The sequence below is a fragment of the Crinia signifera genome, chromosome 2 (assembly GCF_055691185.1).
Source record: "Crinia signifera chromosome 2, ASM5569118v1, whole genome shotgun sequence".
NCBI classification, from domain to species: Eukaryota; Metazoa; Chordata; class Amphibia; order Anura; family Myobatrachidae; genus Crinia; species Crinia signifera.
In genome coordinates this window covers 88,579,571-88,598,728 of record NC_139218.1, presented here as the reverse complement: position 1 = coordinate 88,598,728, position 19,158 = coordinate 88,579,571, and the positions used below count along the sequence as shown (strand labels likewise).

Sequence of the window (19,158 nt, the reverse complement as noted above, 5' to 3'; positions counted from 1 at the left end):
ACCCTGAATGGGTTAAAGTTACAAACTATGACAAATACAGGAAAGAAAAGTTTCATATCGCTACAGAGAATAACGTCAAGTTTTGGATATCTTTTTAAAAAGACTCAACCCTTTGCTTGCCAACACATCTGTGAGAGATGAGCAAAATACCTGCTAAAAATACCAACATCTCTTGAAAAATATTCAAAATATTAGTGTCAACATCTCTGTGAGAGATGAGCAAAATATTGGCTAAAAATGCCAGTATCGCTCAGATTTGTTAAAATGTTGTGTAAAAAAAATTATATTTCCTATATAAGGTAAACATTACAGGTCTTTATGATGAATATGTTATTTTAGTTAATTAAGTAAAATATTTAATTTACTAGTTAAATGCCATATCCACTTTGTGCAGCAGATGACTATCATATTATTTTATACCATACCAGAAACATTCCATTTTAAACCATATATTTATTTATTACCGTTTCTTATATAGCGCACACATATTCCGCAGCACTTTACAGAGAATATTTGAACATTCACATCAGTCTCTGCCCCAGTGGAGCTTACAATCTATAATTCCCTACCACATGTACATGCACACACAGACATTCTAGGGTTAATTTGTTGGGAGCCAATTAGCCTACCAGTATATTTTTGGATTGTGGGAGGAAACCGGGAAAACCCACGCAAGTACGGGGAGAATATACAAACTCCTGGTGGGAATCAAACCCATGACCTCAGTGCTGTGAGACAGTAATGCTAACCATTACACCATCCATGCTGCCCCAATATACAGCCTCTGTTTATCAAACCTTCTCTTCCCTATGTTTTTATAGTTGTTAAAGTTCTTTCCAATAGATAGGCTGGGAATGCCTTAATAATGGGGTGAGGATATATGTATAAAACCGCTCCAGCTCCTACATGTGCAAAATCAGTTTCCGTTTTTAGGTGGTGAGTAAAGCCATTTTGGCTTCATTTTGACTACATGGTGGAGACTGCAGTAGTTTTCCAAGTAGGCCATTCATCTTGTCATGTGTATAAGTTGGAACATCCCTTTTTATATAGATTCAGAAAGGCGTAATATGAATGTGTATCAGTGTTCCATTTTTTACTTTCTTTTCACAGTCTCCTGTACCACCGCTTGTGGAATTAATATTTTACTCCATTAATAACTAAGTGCCTTGCATTTTCTCAAAAAAAGCTTCGGCCTTTACACTTTTTGGAGTGTATTTGCCCACATCTTTGCTATTTTAGAATGAACAATCTGTCTATTACAGACATATTTGGTGAAATGTAATAGGGTGAGAGAATCATAAAGTGAGAGATTTGGTAAGTAATCTCCAGGTTTTTTTAAAGCGGCAATTGTTTACACTGCAAATCCAGTTTGATTTTGCAGTTTAAATGATTGCCACTTCTAACCAAATCTCCTTTAACTTTTTTATTCTCTCACCCTATTACATTTCACTGTTTTTTTTTTTACTGTTTTTCAGATTTTACTTCCTCCATGCTCTGTAATGGTGTCATAGCACGATTTGTGCCACTAGAGGGCGCTGGAATATTTGTAACATTTTGGTAATTGTTGATGAGCAGTTAATTGTGTTTTTATTATTTTTTCTTTTTTTTCTATGTGATATAAATTGAAACTATTTCTAGTTGAACTTTTTAATATTAATGCTGACCTGTCATGAAATAGCTCCCCCCAACACGCAATGTTATAAGAGTACGTACCTTTTTGTGCTTTGTTTTTATTTTGCCTTTGCAATTAGTGTTTTTATGACAAAAAGCTAATTTTGTATTGTTTGTTTATTGCAAGGATTCTGAAGTCAAGGAGCGCTTTATGAGAGCAATGCACTGCACAGTTAAAATCACCGCCAGAGATCTAGCAACAGCATTTGACCTTTCCAAGTACCCTTCCTTTTGCGACCTAGGAGGTATGGTTTATGTTCATACAGTATGCTGCTCTTGTTTCTTTCAGAGTGGGACATATATATATTCAAAAACCAAGGGCCAAGAAAGAGTATGATGAGATATTTAGTGAATGAAATGGGTCATTCAGTTTTGCAGTCTTTGAAACTTCTGCACATTACCCACAATATACCCCTTTAGTAAGTAGAGTACACTCCTCCTATGAAATGCAACTATCGGTCCTGCAGCCCTAACACAAGTTAGGTAATTTAGTAATTTGCATTACATAGCATCTAGTAATGACTGCTCATAGCTATTTGGTTGTCTGCATAGCACCCTGCAAGGGATAGCAGTATAGAGTATTGTCTTACTCAGGTCCCAGGTGCAAGGCTGTTGGTTCACTGGGTAAGCCTGCAACTAGTTTTGTCTGATTTTTGCTTGCCTCTCAGGAGGGTTCGAGCACAAATCTTCTATTTAAGTTGCCCCCTTGGAGAGAAGAGAGCTACTGTATTTAGGCTGCAGGGAACATGCTTACTGTTTATATACTGCGGCAGTGAGCAGCTGCAGTATGCCAGAAGTAAAAGGGTGCAAGCTGGCCACACATGGTGAACAGTGTACAAAGGGGAATGTGGGTCTTCCAGCATGGTACAAGTAAATTATGTATATTAGCTGGTTGTAAGAGAAAATAATACTACCTTCAGTAACTATAAGTGCTTTCTCCTGACTCCTTGTACACCACTGTTAACAAGAAACTAATAATATATTAACAAATAAAAATGTAATAACTATTTCAACTATTCATTTATTTTTATTTTTTTATGTAGGCTGCACCGGTGTCCTCGCTCATGAACTGGTTCAGATATACCCAGCAATGAGAGTCAATGTATTTGATTTACCTGAAGTTATTAAACATATTTCTCCCTTCCAGCCTGAAAAATTGGATTCCAGTCATGTGACATTTACTTCAGGTAGGAAAAATGTTTTACCTGAAACTAGCAACCGGCCCATGCTTCACAGGGGTAAACTTATTGTAGTTAAAGTAATGACATTAAAACAAATGCATCACAGACTTATGAAATCTCTCCCTGAGTGGGATTCCCACCCGCCGGTCGAACCTGCATAACTGCACATTATGGGGCAGATGTATTAAGCTTTAACAAGAGATAAATGCAAGGGTGATAAGGGGCCTTATTTTGGTTCATTCTTTCTGACAAAATCCTTCTTAGATGGACAAAACCATGTGCACTGCAGGGGGGCAGATGTAACATGTGCAGAGAGAATTAGATTTGGGTGAGTAATTTTGTTTCTGTGCAGGGAAAATACTGACTGCTTTATTTTTACACTGCAATATAGATCTCACTTTGAAGTAAAACCCCACCCAAATCTAATTCTCTCTGCACATGTTACATCTGCCCCACCTGCAGTGCACATGGTTTTGCCCATCTAAGAAGGATTTTGTCAGAAAAAATGAACCAAAATAAGGCCCAAGGAGAGATAAATGTCCAGCCAATCAGCTCCTTACTGACTTTTTTCAAACACAGGCTGTAACATGGCAGTTAGCAGGTGATTGGCTGGGCGTTTATCTCTCCTTATCACACTTGCATTTATCTCTTGTTAAAGCTTATACATCTGCCTCAATATGCCTAAGCACAGTTTAGAGCTTAAAGCAAAGCAGGGGCCTATTTAAAGGTTGGGGGTGGGAAAGCTGTAGGGAGTGATACCTTGCATTTTAATGCTAGGAGTGAAGTCTAAGTTACACAGGGTGCGGTGACCAGCAGCCTGGTCTATTTTGTTGGTTTATACGGTATGTTAAAAGCTTTATTTTCCTTGCTTCCCATCCCTATACATAAGTTTCAGGGGAAACTTCCATGCGTAATAGGGCAAAGTAGAGATCATTTTGTCCAGCGGTTTGCAAAATTACTGCGTTCGGACAGAGATGCTTCCTAGACTTTGCTTTATACTTTGCCTTATTTTAGTGACCAGGTGTTTCATATGCCACTTGTGTTCTTTTTATGCATTAAATAAAAAGGTACTTGTTTCCTAGCACGGCCACAACGATCTTAATCGCGGTCATCGGGGGTAAAATCGGGGCCATCGGGGCCATCGCGGCCGCTAAAAAATCGGGTGCGATGGGCCAGACGCGATGCCCGCGATTTCCCCATAGAGAACAATGTTAAATGCCTCAATTTACCCGCGATGACCACGATTTCCCATAGGAAACAATGTGAAATGGCTCAATTTAGCCAAATTATCATAGGAACAATAGTAAATGGGCCAAAAACACCCCATAACATTGAAATGTCCCCCCAAAAGTAGTTGACGCCACCCCGCCATCAACGTGAACCCGAAGCGTGGCGAGCGCAGCGGTACGCGTCCTCCGACCTTTTCATGCCCTACTATCCACTAGGGCGTGGAGTAAGAATAGAATAGTGTGGCGAGCGCAGCGAGCCACCGAGCCCGAAGCGTGGCGAGCGGATGCGGATACCTTCACAGTTATACGCGTCCCCTCGCGGGCTTCCCAGGTGTCCATGGCGACGCGGACACCTGGGAAGCCCGCGAAGGGACGCGTTTACCTGTGAAGGTATCCGCGTCCCCTCGCGGGGCTCGCTGCGCTCGCCACGCTTCGGGCTCTATTCTATTCTCACTCCACGCCCTAGTGGATAGTAGGGCATGAAAAGGTCGGAGGACGCGTACCGCCGCCCCTCGCCTCGCTTCGGGTTCACGTTGATGGCGGGGTGGCGTCAACTACTTTTGGGGGGACATTCCACTGCTCTGTGGGTTTTTTTGGGGTTTCTGGCCCATTTACCATTCTTCCCTATGCTGATTTGGGTAAATTGATCCATTTAACATTGTTTCCTATGGGAAATCGTGGTCATCGCGGGTAAATTGAGGCATTTAACATTGTTCCCTATGGGGAAATCGGGGGCATCATGTCTGGACCATTTAAGCATTTTTATGTGCACACGACGCGACCGACCCGATTTTTCACTGTTTTCAATGCATTTCAATGGAAAAATCGGGGGCATCGCGTCGGTCGCGTCGCAGGCCACTAAAAATTACCCCCGATGGCCGCGATTGTGGCCGTGCTAGGAAACAAGTACCAATAAAAATGAGGTGCCTACAAATGGATTGATGCACACACAATACTGTAACAAATATTCTTGGTCTGTCGTAATTGTGACCATTTATCTAACTCCTTGTGAGTACTTATTTTGCATGTTTTTCTTTTTTTTTTTTTTTTGCATAAAGATACTGGGATACTGTCATTATCTGTAATGTGAGCAGCCAGATATAGTGACCACACATCACAAATGATTGAATAACTCCTGTAAAGTACACTAATATTAGTACTGTTCAAATGGCTACCTTTCTTCCTACGATTCCCATGGCAGCCAGTATACTGGGATATTCCCCTTTCCAACCAATCAGACAGGTGATCTTTTGCAGGGACCGCCCACTCTGGGTACATCAGCTCCCTTCTACCTCCCCTCAGTGTCATTTTCTCCTGTCTCCGTATAGACAGTTAGTGCAGGGTCATTTTGTTTATTTCAGAGGCTGCCTCGTTTGGAGGGGGATAGGTCCCCCGGGGGGAAGAAGGATACGCAGGGAAGGACCTTATTTATAAGCCCTTTCCCTGTAGTATGGTGCCTGCCGTCCCGTTAGCCACGAGTGCACGCTGCGGGGGTGAGTCTTACCTCTTCCCTCTGTTAGGTGCAGAACAGCGCGCCTCGCGTGTGTGGTGTGGTAGCCAGCCGGCATTTCCAGGTGCCCGTTGGCTTCAGAGCGCTCTGCCTCAGAGCGGGGAGAACGTGGCTAGTGCAGTCACGCCGCCGGCAGGAGATGCGGAAGTGCGTCAGACGCGTACTTCCGGCCGGTGTTTCCTATGGGTGCGCAGTCTAAAAAGTGCCCCCCGGAAACAATGCATGGACATATTGGTTCCGCTTGCCGTTCTCAGCTGTGGAAAGCTGGGACAGGAAGGGTTAAGGCGCGGTATTTAAACCTAGCCTCCCTCTGTGCAAAGTGGCTTGTTCATCCTGTTCCAGTCTGGTGTTGCAGCATGGATGCGCCTTCCCCCCAAAGACCTGATGGTGCCCCCAAGAGGTATGCCTGGTTTTGTGGCACTTAGGTACTCTCTTTTGTTTTAGTTAGCTTAGTTAAACTTTCTTATGTATTTCATTTATACAGTGTGCCTTCTTCACCTCCTAAGAAGAGGACTTCAAAGAAAAGACATGTTGTTTCTCGGTGCCTGGCATGTGATAAAGAGATCTCTGCTGCAAATAATAAGTCAATTTGTGATGAGTGTGATACCTCGCCTAAGCAGGATAAGGAGCCTAGCTCACGAGATGACCTGGTACGGAACCTTATGGACTGGATGAAGAAGTCATTCGTGTCCAAAGAAGATCTTGCCCAGATGCAGGTCGTTAAAAGGTCAAGGTCCATGGCGGGGTTGTCCTATGAGGAAGCTGAGACCTCCACGGAGGAAGAGGTAGATGTGGAAGGTTCGGGTGCAGAGTCCGGAGAAGTGGAAGACACCAGATCATTTGACCTGGAGATAGTTGACGCTTTATTGAAAAATATATATAAAGCGATGGACTATAAGGAAGATGGTGCGACTGCTGACAAGGACCCACTGTTCGAGTCACGAGGAAAGAAGGGTAAAGCCTTCCCAGTACATACAATAGTACGAGATATTATAGTGAAAGAACATTCGACTGTGGAGAAAAGGATGTCGATGGGCAATAGAATTGATAAAATGTACCCGTTCAGGGATGAAGAATTCCTTAACTGGTGCCTGATTCCTAAAGTGGATGCGGCGGTAGCTGAGCTCACATCAAAATCAACTATCCCCGTAGATGACGCAGCGGCTTTCCGTGATTCCATGGATAAAAGAATGGAAAATGCATTCAGGAAAGTACACTCATCCTCAGCAGTGTCCCTGAAAGCTGGCGTAGCAACAGCCTCGGTGGCCAGAGTCCTCCGCCTGTGGTTAAACAATCTTCACACAGATGTGGAAGAGAAAATCTCCAGGCAGTATATTCTGAGGAACCTTAGTATTATGCAGAAGGCAGTGGAGTATCTGTGCGAAGCCTCGCTAGACTCAGTTCTGTACGCTGCTAGGTCCATGGCAGCAGGGGTCTGTGGAAGAAGAGCGCTTTGGTTGAAACCATGGAGCGCGGACGCTAGCTCTAAAAATACTCTAGCGGCTCTACCCTTTCAGGGGTCATACCTGTTTGGCCCTAAACTAGATACTCTGATCCAAAAGCTGTCAGGGGGTAAGTCTATCAGACTGCCCCAGGATAAGAGGAACAAATTTCAGAATCCCTCAACCTACAAGCAGAACTATAAAGAGGCCAGAGGCTATAGGCCGGGCAAACCGTTCTACCGAAGAGGCAATCCGAACACCTCCAGATTGGGGTCCCGACAGCCTTTTCGTAGAGGAGGAAAAGCATGACTATGCGAACGTGATGGGCGTAGGCGCCAGACTTCTTCGGTTTTGGGAAAGATGGGAGAAGTCCATTTCAGACAAATGGGTACTGCAAATTATTTACAAAGGCTACAGTATAGAGTTCCTAGAGGTGCCCTACCAGAACAGATATATAAAATCAACTATTCCGAGCCAAAAGATCCTCAGAGACAACCTGAGGTTAAAGGTTCAACAGCTTCAAGAAATAGGAGCAATAGAAGAAGTTCCTTTTGCCCAAAGAAGGAAAGGGTTCTATTCAAGGCTATTTCTAGTGGAAAAGAGCTCAGGAGGATACAGGATGATATTGGACCTGAGACAGCTGAACGAATACATAAAAGTAGTAAAGTTTCGTATGGAGACTATGTCTTCCATCCTTGCCGGTCTAGCAAAGAACGAATTTCTAGCATCGGTGGATCTCAAAGACGCCTATTACCACATCGCTATAGAACATCGGGACAGAAGGTTCTTAAGGTTCTCCGTGGGTCACAGTCACTTCCAATTTACCTGTCTACCCTTCGGGTTGAAAACTTCGCCAAGAGTATTTACGAAAGTCCTGGCCCCCCTGTTAGCAGAGTTGAGGAAGGAAGGTGTGCAGATCTGGGCGTACCTGGACGACCTGTTGATAGCGGGGAGGTCGCGTCAAGAGGTTCAGGAGAAGATTGCCCGAACGACCGAGTTCCTGGGTTTCCATGGGTGGATCCTGAATATGGAGAAGAGTTGTCTGCAGCCAGTTCAACTAATTCAATTCCTAGGGGTCAGGATAAATACAAGAGAGTTCCATGTGGCTCTGTCGCTGGAGAGAGCAGTGAAGATCCAGTCTCTAGCAAAAGAAATGTTAGGGGCGAACAAATTCGGCCTCAAAGGGGCGCTGAAGCTATTGGGAATGATGGCTTCTTGTATTCACGTGGTGCCTTGGGCACAATGGCGAATGAGAGGCTTTCAGTGGCTACTGCTTCCCCTTCTAAGGAAAAGATGCGACGACAGAAAAATGTTGAGCTGGTCTCCAGCCGCAAGAAGCTCGGTTCGCTGGTGGATAGAAGATCTACACTTGAGAGTATCAAGCCTGGAAAGCCGACAATTCCGGGTTCTAACTACGGATGCAAGCAGCAGTGGCTGGGGAGCTCACATAGAAGATATATCGGTCCAAGGACGGTGGTCAAAAAGAGAAAGAGCTATGTCGTCCAATGCAAGAGAGCTGTTTGCGGTTTGGGAGGCAATCAAGCAAGTGCACTGGAGAGTCAGGAAATCTCATTTGAGGGTGATGACAGACAATGTGACAGTGGTGTCGTATATCAACCACCAAGGGGGCACAAAGAACAAGAGGCTCATGGGCATAGCAGGTCAAATTATGGCATGGGCAGAAGAGAATCTGTTGTCGATCTCAGCCGTTCATATCCCTGGGATGGAGAATGTAGAAGCAGATTTCCTAAGCCGGAAGACGATGGATCCGGGCGAATGGGAGCTGAACACAGAGGTCTTCCTCGAGGTGGTCAGAATCTTTGGACAACCAGAAGTGGATGTAATAGCGTCTTTCAGCAACAGGAAGGTGAAGACATTCTTTACAAAATATTATCACCCACAAGCCTCAGTCCTAGATGCCTTCTCGATAAAATGGGAATTCAGGCTGGGGTACGCATTTCCGCCGTTCCCCCTGATAGCCAGGACTCTGAAAAAGATCAGAGAAGACAAAGTAGAGATGGTGGTAATTCTCCCCTACTGGCCAAGGAGATCGTGGTTCACGAATGTCCTGAGAATGGCGAAAGTCTCCTCATGGTCCCTCCCGGCCAGGAAAGACTTATTAAAGCAAGGTCCTCTGACCCATCCAAACCCCACAATGTTATGCTTGAGGGCATGGAAATTGAGCGGCAGATCTTAAAGAAAGCTCAGGTTACCGACGCAGTATCAGATATGTTACTAAAGGCAAGGAAAACAGTGTCCTCTCGCCTGTACTACAGAGTCTGGAAGAAATTCATCTCATGGGGTGGATATGAAGGTGACTTCTCGAAGATACCCATGGCAGAGGTGTTGCAGTTTCTTTATGAAGGCTTTGAGCTGGGGCTCGCACCGGCGACCCTAAAGACTCAGATCTCAGCCCTGAGTGTTCTGCTGGAGCGTAGACTATCAGAGAATAACCTCATCATTAGGTTCTGTAATGCTATGAGAAGAATCCGTCCTGCCAGGAAACCCCTAGTTACTCCTTGGGACCTAAATTTAGTTCTCGAATGTTTAAGCAAAGAGCCATTCGAACCGTTGGAAGAGGTACCTGGGAAATACATGACTTGGAAGGTCATTTTCCTAGTGGCCATTACGTCAGCCAAACGGGTCAGTGAACTACAGGCCTTATGGATGGAGGAACCCTACTTGAAGTTTCTACCTAATAGAGTTGTGCTAAAGACTAATCCAGAGTTTCTGCCGAAAGTAGTCTCGGAGGCCAATATCAATCAAGAGATTGTCCTACCAGCCTTTTGTCCAGATCCTAAGGATGACAAGGAGAAGTCCTGGCACTCACTAGATCTGGTGAGAGCAATTACTATCTATCTTAAGCGAACAGAATCGTTCAGGAGATCCAAGAGTCTGTTTGTAATACCGGTGGGGATCAGAAGAGGTCTTACACCGTCTAAACAGACCATAGCTAGGTGGATTAAAGAAGTCATTCAATTCGCCTACAGTAGCGTGGGAAAGACAGTTCCACTGGTGATTAAGGCACATTCGACCAGGGCAGTAGCGGCTTCGTGGGCTAAGAAGGCTAACGTGTCAGCGGCAGAGCTGTGTCGGGCAGCTACGTGGTCTTCACTCCATACGTTTTCGAAGCATTATGCTCTCAATGTGTCTTCCGCCCACTTTGGGAATTATGTGCTTGAAGAGGCCCTCCTGGGTAACTCTGTGTAAATAAATTGTTTAAGCAGCATCTGGTTCCCGCCCTATTTTTTTCAGGGATTGCTTGGGTAAGTCCCAGTATACTGGCTGCCATGGGGATCGTAGGAAGAAAAATGCGAATTATACTCACCGATAATTCCTTTTCTTCTGAGATATCCCATGGCAGCCAGGGTTCCCTCCCTATGTATGTGTTCTTCTGCAGGGACTTTGTTGGTCCGGAGACACTCGAATGACACTGAGGGGAGGTAGAAGGGAGCTGATGTACCCAGAGTGGGCGGTCCCTGCAAAAGATCACCTGTCTGATTGGTTGGAAAGGGGAATATCCCAGTATACTGGCTGCCATGGGATATCTCAGAAGAAAAGGAATTATCGGTGAGTATAATTCGCATTTTTTTTCATAATCAGTTTGTATTAAAGTTTCTCATCAGATGAGAAAATTTGTTTCTGAATGTGCAAAAGGTTCTCCCTTCACCTGTCACTTCCATGATAAAAGCTTACTGTGTTATGTACAGAGTCTATGTTTTACTGTGTGTGAAGGTTAGAGTGGTTAGCTCACCCACTCCATTACTATTTTGCATCTGCGCTTTGTGTACCAGAGAAAAAAAGAATGAGGAATTATATATTATTCAGAAAAAGGAAGTTGCATAAATCTGTTCACTCACATTTGTTTGAGTTCTCAATTTCTAAATAAAAGTAATGGTATTGGCAACAGTATATGTATTTCGCATGTTTTCCTGGTAGTCATTCTTTAACCCTATTGTTGTGTACTGTTTGGCCTGTTGCAATAGGTAACTTCTTTGAAGATCCACTTCCTGAGGCCGATCTGTACATCCTATCGAGGGTCTTGCATGATTTGCCAGAGACCAAGTTAAACCACATTTTGACAAAGTTATCAGTAGCTTGTTGTCCAGGTAAAAATACATAGGTAACAAATAACATAGCTGTCAATTATTTATTCCGTTTTATTTTAATATGAAGGTAATGATGAATATTTTGTGATCTGTAGGCAGGAATGCCTTGCTTATTGCAGAAATTGTCCTTGATGAAGACAAAAGGGAGCCAAGAGCACTGTTACAAGCCCTCAGCATGAGTAACGGGAAACAGAGAAGTGGAACGGAGTACAAGAAACTTCTAGAAAGTCATGGATTTAACAGTGTGGAAATCAAGAAAACAGGAAATTTATTAGATGCAATCCTAGCTATAAAAAGATAATTTAGTTAGTATTATCGTCGGAATTCAATTATCCAAGATAGATTACCGTGGGTGAATTGATTGCAAGGATTTCATTAGCCCTGATGCCAGGAGTTATCATGGTTATCTTTTCATCCGCCTCAGCGGGTCAAAAAAATAAAATTCTCCAGTAACTCAGAGGTTAACTGATGCCACGACTCCGCTTAAACACACTTTTCTTAACTGATAATGGGGCAGATGTATTAAGCTTTAACAAGAGATAAATCCAAGGGTTTTAAGGAGAGATAAACATCCAGCCAATCACCTGCTAACTGCCATGTTACAGGCTGTGTTTGAAAAAAGTCAGTAAGGAGGTGATTGGCTGGACGTTTATCTCTCCTTATCACCCTTGCATTTATCTCTTGTTAAGGCTTAATACATCTGCCCCTCTATGTGTTAATGCTCCTTAACAGGCGTTAACAAGTGTTACCTGAGGCTTCCTCCTGTTTTTTCCTGTGGTAATTTACCATGAGTAATTGAATTCCCTGCTAAGGCTGGGTACACACTAATAGATCTATCTGCAGATCAGCTGATCTGCAGATATATCTACAGATTGATTAGCAGTGTGTTCTCCATACACACTCACCTTTCCGTCGGGACTTGGCGGGCATATCTGCATGTGCCCTCCCATTAAGCTGTCAAGCCGGCTCTGGTGCAGATGTATGGGCAGTCGGGGGATGTAACGCAGTGCATTACACAGCCGATGCGATATGTCTGTCAACAACAATGTTAAGTCATATCGCTAGTACACACTGGCCAATCAATTGAACAGGCAATATATCGGCCAGTGTGTGCGCAGCTTTAGTGTTTTATATAAGTGGACATTGTCTTTGGAACATATACTTTAATAAAATCATTTCTGTAAAAAATCCAATTAAAATATACATTTGTTGTGGGGGGGGGGGGTTTGTGTGTGTGTGTTATAGAAAAGAGGATTTCGTTTTAGAAACATTTTACCAATATCTTTGTTATATGTATTTTATTTCAAATTGTTCAGTATTGTAATGAGCACTAGAAAAAAAATACATATGAAAATTTATAGGATGATGTTAAAATTTCCTGTCCTGTTTGAGGTCCCTTAAATGTTTGCTGCAAATTCAATGCGCAGTATTTCTATACATACAAAATACAGATATAACTACAATCCATGTAAGTCACATATGCAGAACTGGATGGACCAATACAGGTACAAAACTTTAGTTCTCAGCAATTACTGCCTTATTGAGAGATATACCAGTATATTTACTGTGACATTGTGGGGTATTCAATCACCTGCTGCCATTTCCGATGGGGGAAATAGCAGCATGTGCCTATTCAATGCTGTCTTTCCCGACAGCATTGAAGAGGCATCTCGGCAAAATGAGCCCAACTTTAAAAGCAGTTGGCTCGTTTTGCCTTTTCAGCACTCGGCTTGCGGGACAATTGAATCCTGCCTGCCGATTTGCTGTTGAGCAGGCCGAGAATGGGACAGGGTGACCCTGGATTGAATATCCCTCATTATTTTAACTGTATTGTCCTATTTCCTTAGGAGAATTATATAGTACGTATTATTAATGGATTAGTTTGCACATATATGTGTATTTTTCCTATTCTGTACTAATTTTTGCCAAACTAAATGTACTAAATGTGCACCCCCTACCAGTCTATAAAATCTGTGTTCAAAGCATTATACATTTGGTAGATCTAGAGAAATAAATTAGTACACATCTAAGGGGCTGACTCAGGCCTGTTCGCACAGGTTTGAATTCGGCCCCATCCCCGATGGTGGGGGTCTGCACATGCGTGAAAATTTGCATCTGCAAACCCCCTCAGCAAGCGACTTAAGCCAATTTTTTAAATTGCCTGGGCGCTCCCTGCCTGATTGACAGCCAAAGGGGGCATGCCACAGAAACTCTGGGCATGCTCCTGCCTGCTCTGGGCTGGCGGAAGACATCACATGATGCCAGCGCCTGCCCCCAATTTGCAGAAGGCCAAGCAGAATAAAAGGAAGTCCTGGCTTGCTTTTATCTGCAAACAGATGAAAAATCATTTGATGGTGAGTAACGATGGAATGATTAAGCCTCTGTGTTGGATCATGCGAGAAGATGTGTAGGCATACACATTAGCTCACATCGTAGTGGGGATTTGGGGGGGGGGGGGGGGGGCATGCCTTTGGCGGGGTGGTGTTTACCTGCTCACGAGGCAGAGAATATATACAGCATAGCGAGCAGGTCTGAATTACCCCCTAAGTGTCTGCAGACAAATGATGAGTAACACAATAGGCCTCATATTAGAAGCATAAACTGATTGAGGTGCAGTGACATTTCCCATTGCTTTGTGGTGGTGCTGGAATTTGCAGTGTCTTTAGTGAGAAACTGGACATTGTGAAGCTTGATGCTTCTGAATTGAGATTATGAAAATATGATAAAGACGTGATGCCAGATCATCTCTTTAATAAGTGCTCACATGAATTACACAGGTTCTTGACTGTTAATCGGATGTAATGACAGTTGGGATGAACTCTGACCCCTCCCAACCATACCAACTGTCATTACAGCCGATGAGCAGTCAAGGACCTGTGTAATTCATGTGTGCACTTATTAAAGGAAGGATCTGCAACCCAGTGTAGGAGTCCTTGCTTTATACACAAGCAGTTGCATTTAGTTTCAGTTCTAAGATGGTAGATAGGTTCCCTTCCTATATATCCCACTATTGGCCTATGTTTAAATTTGGGGGGGTTATTCAGACCTGATTACAAAGCTGCTTTTTTTCTCAAATGGACAAAACCATGTTGCCCTGCAGGTGTGGCAGATGTAACATGCAGAGAGACTTATATTTGGTTGGGTTGTGTTGAAACTGAAATCTATATTGCTGCGTAAAAATAAAGAAATGAGACTTTGGGTTCTCTGCATCCAGTAGTACCTAGTTTTATACTCCTCCCGCTTGCCTTGTTTTAAAGTCATCCCAGATCTTATTCTTGCAGCATGCTTTGCTTCCATACAAATATAGGGCTGGGTGTCCTTGCTCTAATAGTCAAATAAGGGAAATTAAGTATTCCTGCAGCTGAAACATTGGATTTTTTTAATCTCATGTGTAGGGGGCAAGTATGAACTCATCTATGAGTTAAGGACATACACACGTGGCAATTTAAGCCCTATTTCTAAGCGATCTGACCAGATTGCTGAGAAACTAAGCAAGGATCACTCCATGGGGTGTATTCAATGCTGCTGGCGAGCTGTGACAGTGAGCAGCGCTGCCTGCACACTCACAGCTTGCAGGGTCAGTATTCAACTGACCCCTGCATACGCCAAAAACGGAGCAAGTGGGAATCGGCGTATGTGGCCGCTAAAACAGCGAGACTCGTGGCTAAATGCAGTGGGCTCCCTGCATTAGCCGCAGACCTCGCTGTTTGGGGGAATTCTCTATCCTGTGACAGTGAGGATTCCCCCGGAACGTAGAATTGAGTGAGCGGCTGGGGCGGGGGTTAAACAGCGAGGATTGCTCCTTTTCTGCGATCCCGGCTGTTTAACCCCCTCGCTGGCTGCATTGAATACGGGCCCTTTGTTCACCTTATAGTGATGGCGATGCACGGCCCCCTTTGTCGCTATTGCCCAAAGAAAGAAACAGTGCATGCACTGTCTCTCCTGCTTAAATCACGATCTGTGCAGAGCAGAGTTTTGCCTGTGCTCATAGGCAAAACACTGCTCCACACAGATTGCTCAGCACACATCACAGGTATGCAGTGATCTGTGTTCACTCAGCATGCAGTACCATCGCCCAGTGACAGATTAAGGTCTAAGTGGGCCTGGAGCTGAAAATTTTCAAGGGCCTATTATGCGCAATAATAGGGATTGTGGCCAGCACCTAATAACTAATTTAAACCATAAAATTCAGGTAAGAAAGTCCCCAGTTTTCAGTGACGTAAGCAAAGACGTTGTTCATCCAAAGGGCGTATTTATTTGTTTCTTCGGATGTTTGTACAGGATATAAAAATTGATCCTCAATCAAGGATACATAGCAAAATCCCTTATTTTTCTGATGTTTCTCTGGCCCTCTTGGACTCTACAGTGTTTCCCCGATAATAAAACACTGTCTTATTTTTTTTTTCATCAAAAAACACCATAGGGCTTATTTTTGGGGTAGGGCTTCTTAAAAATGCCCCCAGCCCTCGTTCTTTAACATGCCCCCAGTCCTCCTTCTTTAACATGCCCCCAGTACTCCTTCAACATGCCCCAGTCCACCTTCTTTAACATGCCCCCAGTCCTCCTTCTTCAACATGCCCCAGTCCACCTTCTTCAACATGCCCCAGTCCACCTTCTTTAACATGCCCCCAGTCCTCCTTCTTAAACATGCCGTCACAGTCACCAACATTAAAGAACTCTCCAATTCTTCTTGGCTGCACCACTGCTCTGTGCAAACTCTCCAGTTCTTCTTGGCTGCACCACTGCTCTGTGCTGTGCTGCAGTCGCATGATGACGTCACGCGCCACCCGCAGTGCATAACTGGGACCAGTAGCTGAAGCGGAGGTGAGGGGGGTTAGCGGGGGTGGTGATGGGGTAGAATTTAGTGTCTGAACTCTGTATAAGGAAATTTTACTAGGGCTTATTTTCGGGGTAGGGCTTATTTTGGACCAGTGTCCAAAATCAAGGGTAGGGTTTAATTTCGGGGTAGGTCTTATTATCGGGGAAACACGGTAGTGGTTGGGCTGCCATATTGTGAACTATTAGTCTATTCTCAAATTGGAAATAGGAAAAATGCAAAGGGTTTAGTATAGGGTGGAAAATGGCAAAGAGGTTGGCATATGCAAGGGCCTGGCACAGAAAAGAGGGACAATAGAATATACTTACCTTCCAGCGGCAGCTGCAGACTTTGGGCTTCAGTGCTGACCATGTATCGCCAGCACTGAGAGCATCGGATGATATATACCGTATGCCCAATCCCTCCAAATCTGGGTTACCCCATTAGGGGTGATTCCATTCTATATGGTCCAAGGAAAGTAGGTGGCACACATAAGGCTCCAAGTTTATTAAGAAAAGTGCTGGTGCAGTTTAATGCATGCATATATAAATTACAAATGCCGACACTCACAGGATGCAGGGAGATTTATTGCCGGGTGCCCTCCTGCAGGACGCCAATGCCCTAAGATACTTGCGGCGTGAGGCAGCATTCCAGTCTTAAAAAAAATACTGAAGGCCAAAACTTGGTAGACAACATTTCAGCACCTTTTATGTGCTCACCTAAGTTTACCACACCATATATCCCTTATACAAATCATGCAACACAATAGTAACCTCCTAATACTATACTTGCCTCTTACACATTATGCCACATGGAATGAGCAAAAATTCACACCGATTGAGCCAAAATTCACACTGTGGCACACGGATTGAGTCAAAATTCACCTTATGCCACACTGATTAAGGCAAAATTAACATTTCGCCACATGGATTGAGCCAAAATACACACTATACCAAACGGAGTCGAAATTCACAATATGCTACACAAACAGGGACATTGCGCACCAAAGGCACGCATTAAAAATTTATACCATAATGCCTATTACATGTTAAGCCACACACCATCATTTCCATTATGTATTATGCCAAACACCATAATGCCTATTAAAAAATGATGCTACATACTGTAAGTGCTGCTTACCTACGTGCTAATTGCCAGGAGTTCTATGCTCGTTGCCATGTGGCATTACATGGTCATTGCCGCCGGGCAGAATTGACAGCCGGGCAGAGAGCGGGGGGGGGGGGGGCGGCGCCCGGCTGTATTGAGAGCACTGCAGGTCCTGGCTATTTTAAATAATACCTTTCACACCAGAAAATGCAGGGACTTACACAGGAATATGGTTCCAGGATTATGCAGGGACATTCCTGGGCTGGCCCATTTTACACCAGCCTAGTCCCTGCATTTTCTGGTGTGAAGGGGAGAGAACCCCCCCCCTCCCCTTTAACCGGCTCTATAATTTAACCGTCTATATCCTCGGAACCAACTGACTCATTTACACTGGTATCATATTGAAGAACTTTTAAGTGGGCTTCAAATGAGTTTGGTCCCATGAAACTGGGCCATTAGGTTCCAGAGAAATCTGCCCTCAAAGAACATGAACAGCCATGAAATTATCGGTGTATCCATAATATCTCTGGAACCAATTAACCAATATAAACCAGCCTGGTATCAGATTGAAGGCCCAGCTATTTTGCTTCAAATGAGATCAAACGAGCCCATGCTGCGGTCTCGGTGGCTTGCTACGCTCGCCACGCTATCTAAAATCAACTCCATGCCAACATGTATAGTGGGGGTATGAACTATCCATGTTGGCATGGAGTTAAGTTAGTTTATTTTAGATAGTTTGTGCCGAGCATAGAACTCGGAAGTAGCACGGCGCCATGCTGGCGACGTGAAACTACACAAGTACCCTCATTATTAAGGTTATGATGACAAAAGAGAGAAAAAACAGTGCTCTTAATCACTATACGACAGGGATGTTCAAACTATGGCCCTCCAGCTGTTGTAAAACTACACATCCTAGCATGCATGCCATAGTTTTAGTATTACCTAATAGCAAAACTGGCAGGGCATGATGGGATTTGTAATTTCACAGCTGGATGGCTATAGTTTGGACATGCCTGCTCTAGGGAGTATGGGTGCTATCATGGTTGCTTCCAGGATCATCCTACATTTAGATGATGCTTGTCAGTATATCTATTCCTTGTAATACTAGTTTTGAAGGAGCTAACTTCTTCCAATGAGAGGCATGAATCCACGTTGTATTATTTGACTTTCACGTCCATAAATGATGTCGGCAGCATCAGATACGGGTCGTTGCCATCGATCTATCAAAGATATACAGTATCGTCAAAATCATCTTATGATTACATTTCCAGCACTTATGGAGTAACGTGTGAAAGGCAGTTTCATTTCTATTCCAAAAAGGCTCCCTCTGTAGGAGAGAGATGGGAGGATAGCTATGCACAGGTCTAGCTGCATTCGTCTTTAAAGAACACAGGCACACACTTACCATACCTGTCTTACCCACAAATGTCAGTCACGACTCAGCCAGTGCAGGCAGAAGAGATTTGGGCACCACTAGTTTCTCCGCTGTACTGCACCAAAGTATATTCTATACACATGATTTAATGACATTTATACGCATATGGGACTATCTAAACCCAGTTCCTTATCCTCTGGTAAATATACATCTTCCTCCATCTGAGACCTGACTTCATGCACTTTACTTTAAGTGCTTGTTCCAGCATTTTAGTATTTATCATGCATTGTTGTATTAAATGTCATTAAATCATGTGTATAGAATATACTGCACTATGATTTATCATTTTCTTCCACATGCAACATCGATGTATGAGGACCATTGCATATCTGAAAACTAACAAGCGCCTGACAGGTTCTGTTCCGATTTTGTTTCTATGGTGATTTGGTGAAGGTTTGAGGGACCTTAAAGGGACATATACCCATTGGCAGCTTGTTTGCGCTATTGATAGATTCACTACCATTTTTCTGCTACTAATTCTATATAGATGTATGTTTTATTTACAGTTAGTCTTATTCCTGTTGTGTACCAAGAAGGTGAGCACATTTCTGTATCCTGCAATGAGGCCTGCTTAGATAGAACACAAAGCAGATCATCAACACATACCTCCCAACAGTCCCGATTTTATCGGGACAGTCCCGATTGTCAGGGCCTGTCC

General features: G+C 43.8%; 1 protein-coding gene across 2 annotated transcripts in view; it reads left to right on the top strand.

Moving 5' to 3' along the window:
* Positions 1-11,692, top strand: part of ASMTL (acetylserotonin O-methyltransferase like) — a 62,944-nt gene extending 51,252 nt beyond the window's left edge. For both annotated transcript variants that reach the window (XM_083172536.1, XM_083172535.1), the window contains 4 exons: positions 1,799-1,916; positions 2,715-2,858; positions 11,020-11,142; positions 11,238-11,692. In XM_083172536.1, coding sequence (XP_083028662.1) covers positions 1,799-1,916; positions 2,715-2,858; positions 11,020-11,142; positions 11,238-11,443 — 591 coding nt within the window. In that variant the 3' untranslated portion in view covers positions 11,444-11,692. The remainder of the gene's footprint in view (positions 1-1,798; positions 1,917-2,714; positions 2,859-11,019; positions 11,143-11,237) is intronic.
* The last annotated feature ends 7,466 nt before the right edge of the window (positions 11,693-19,158 follow it).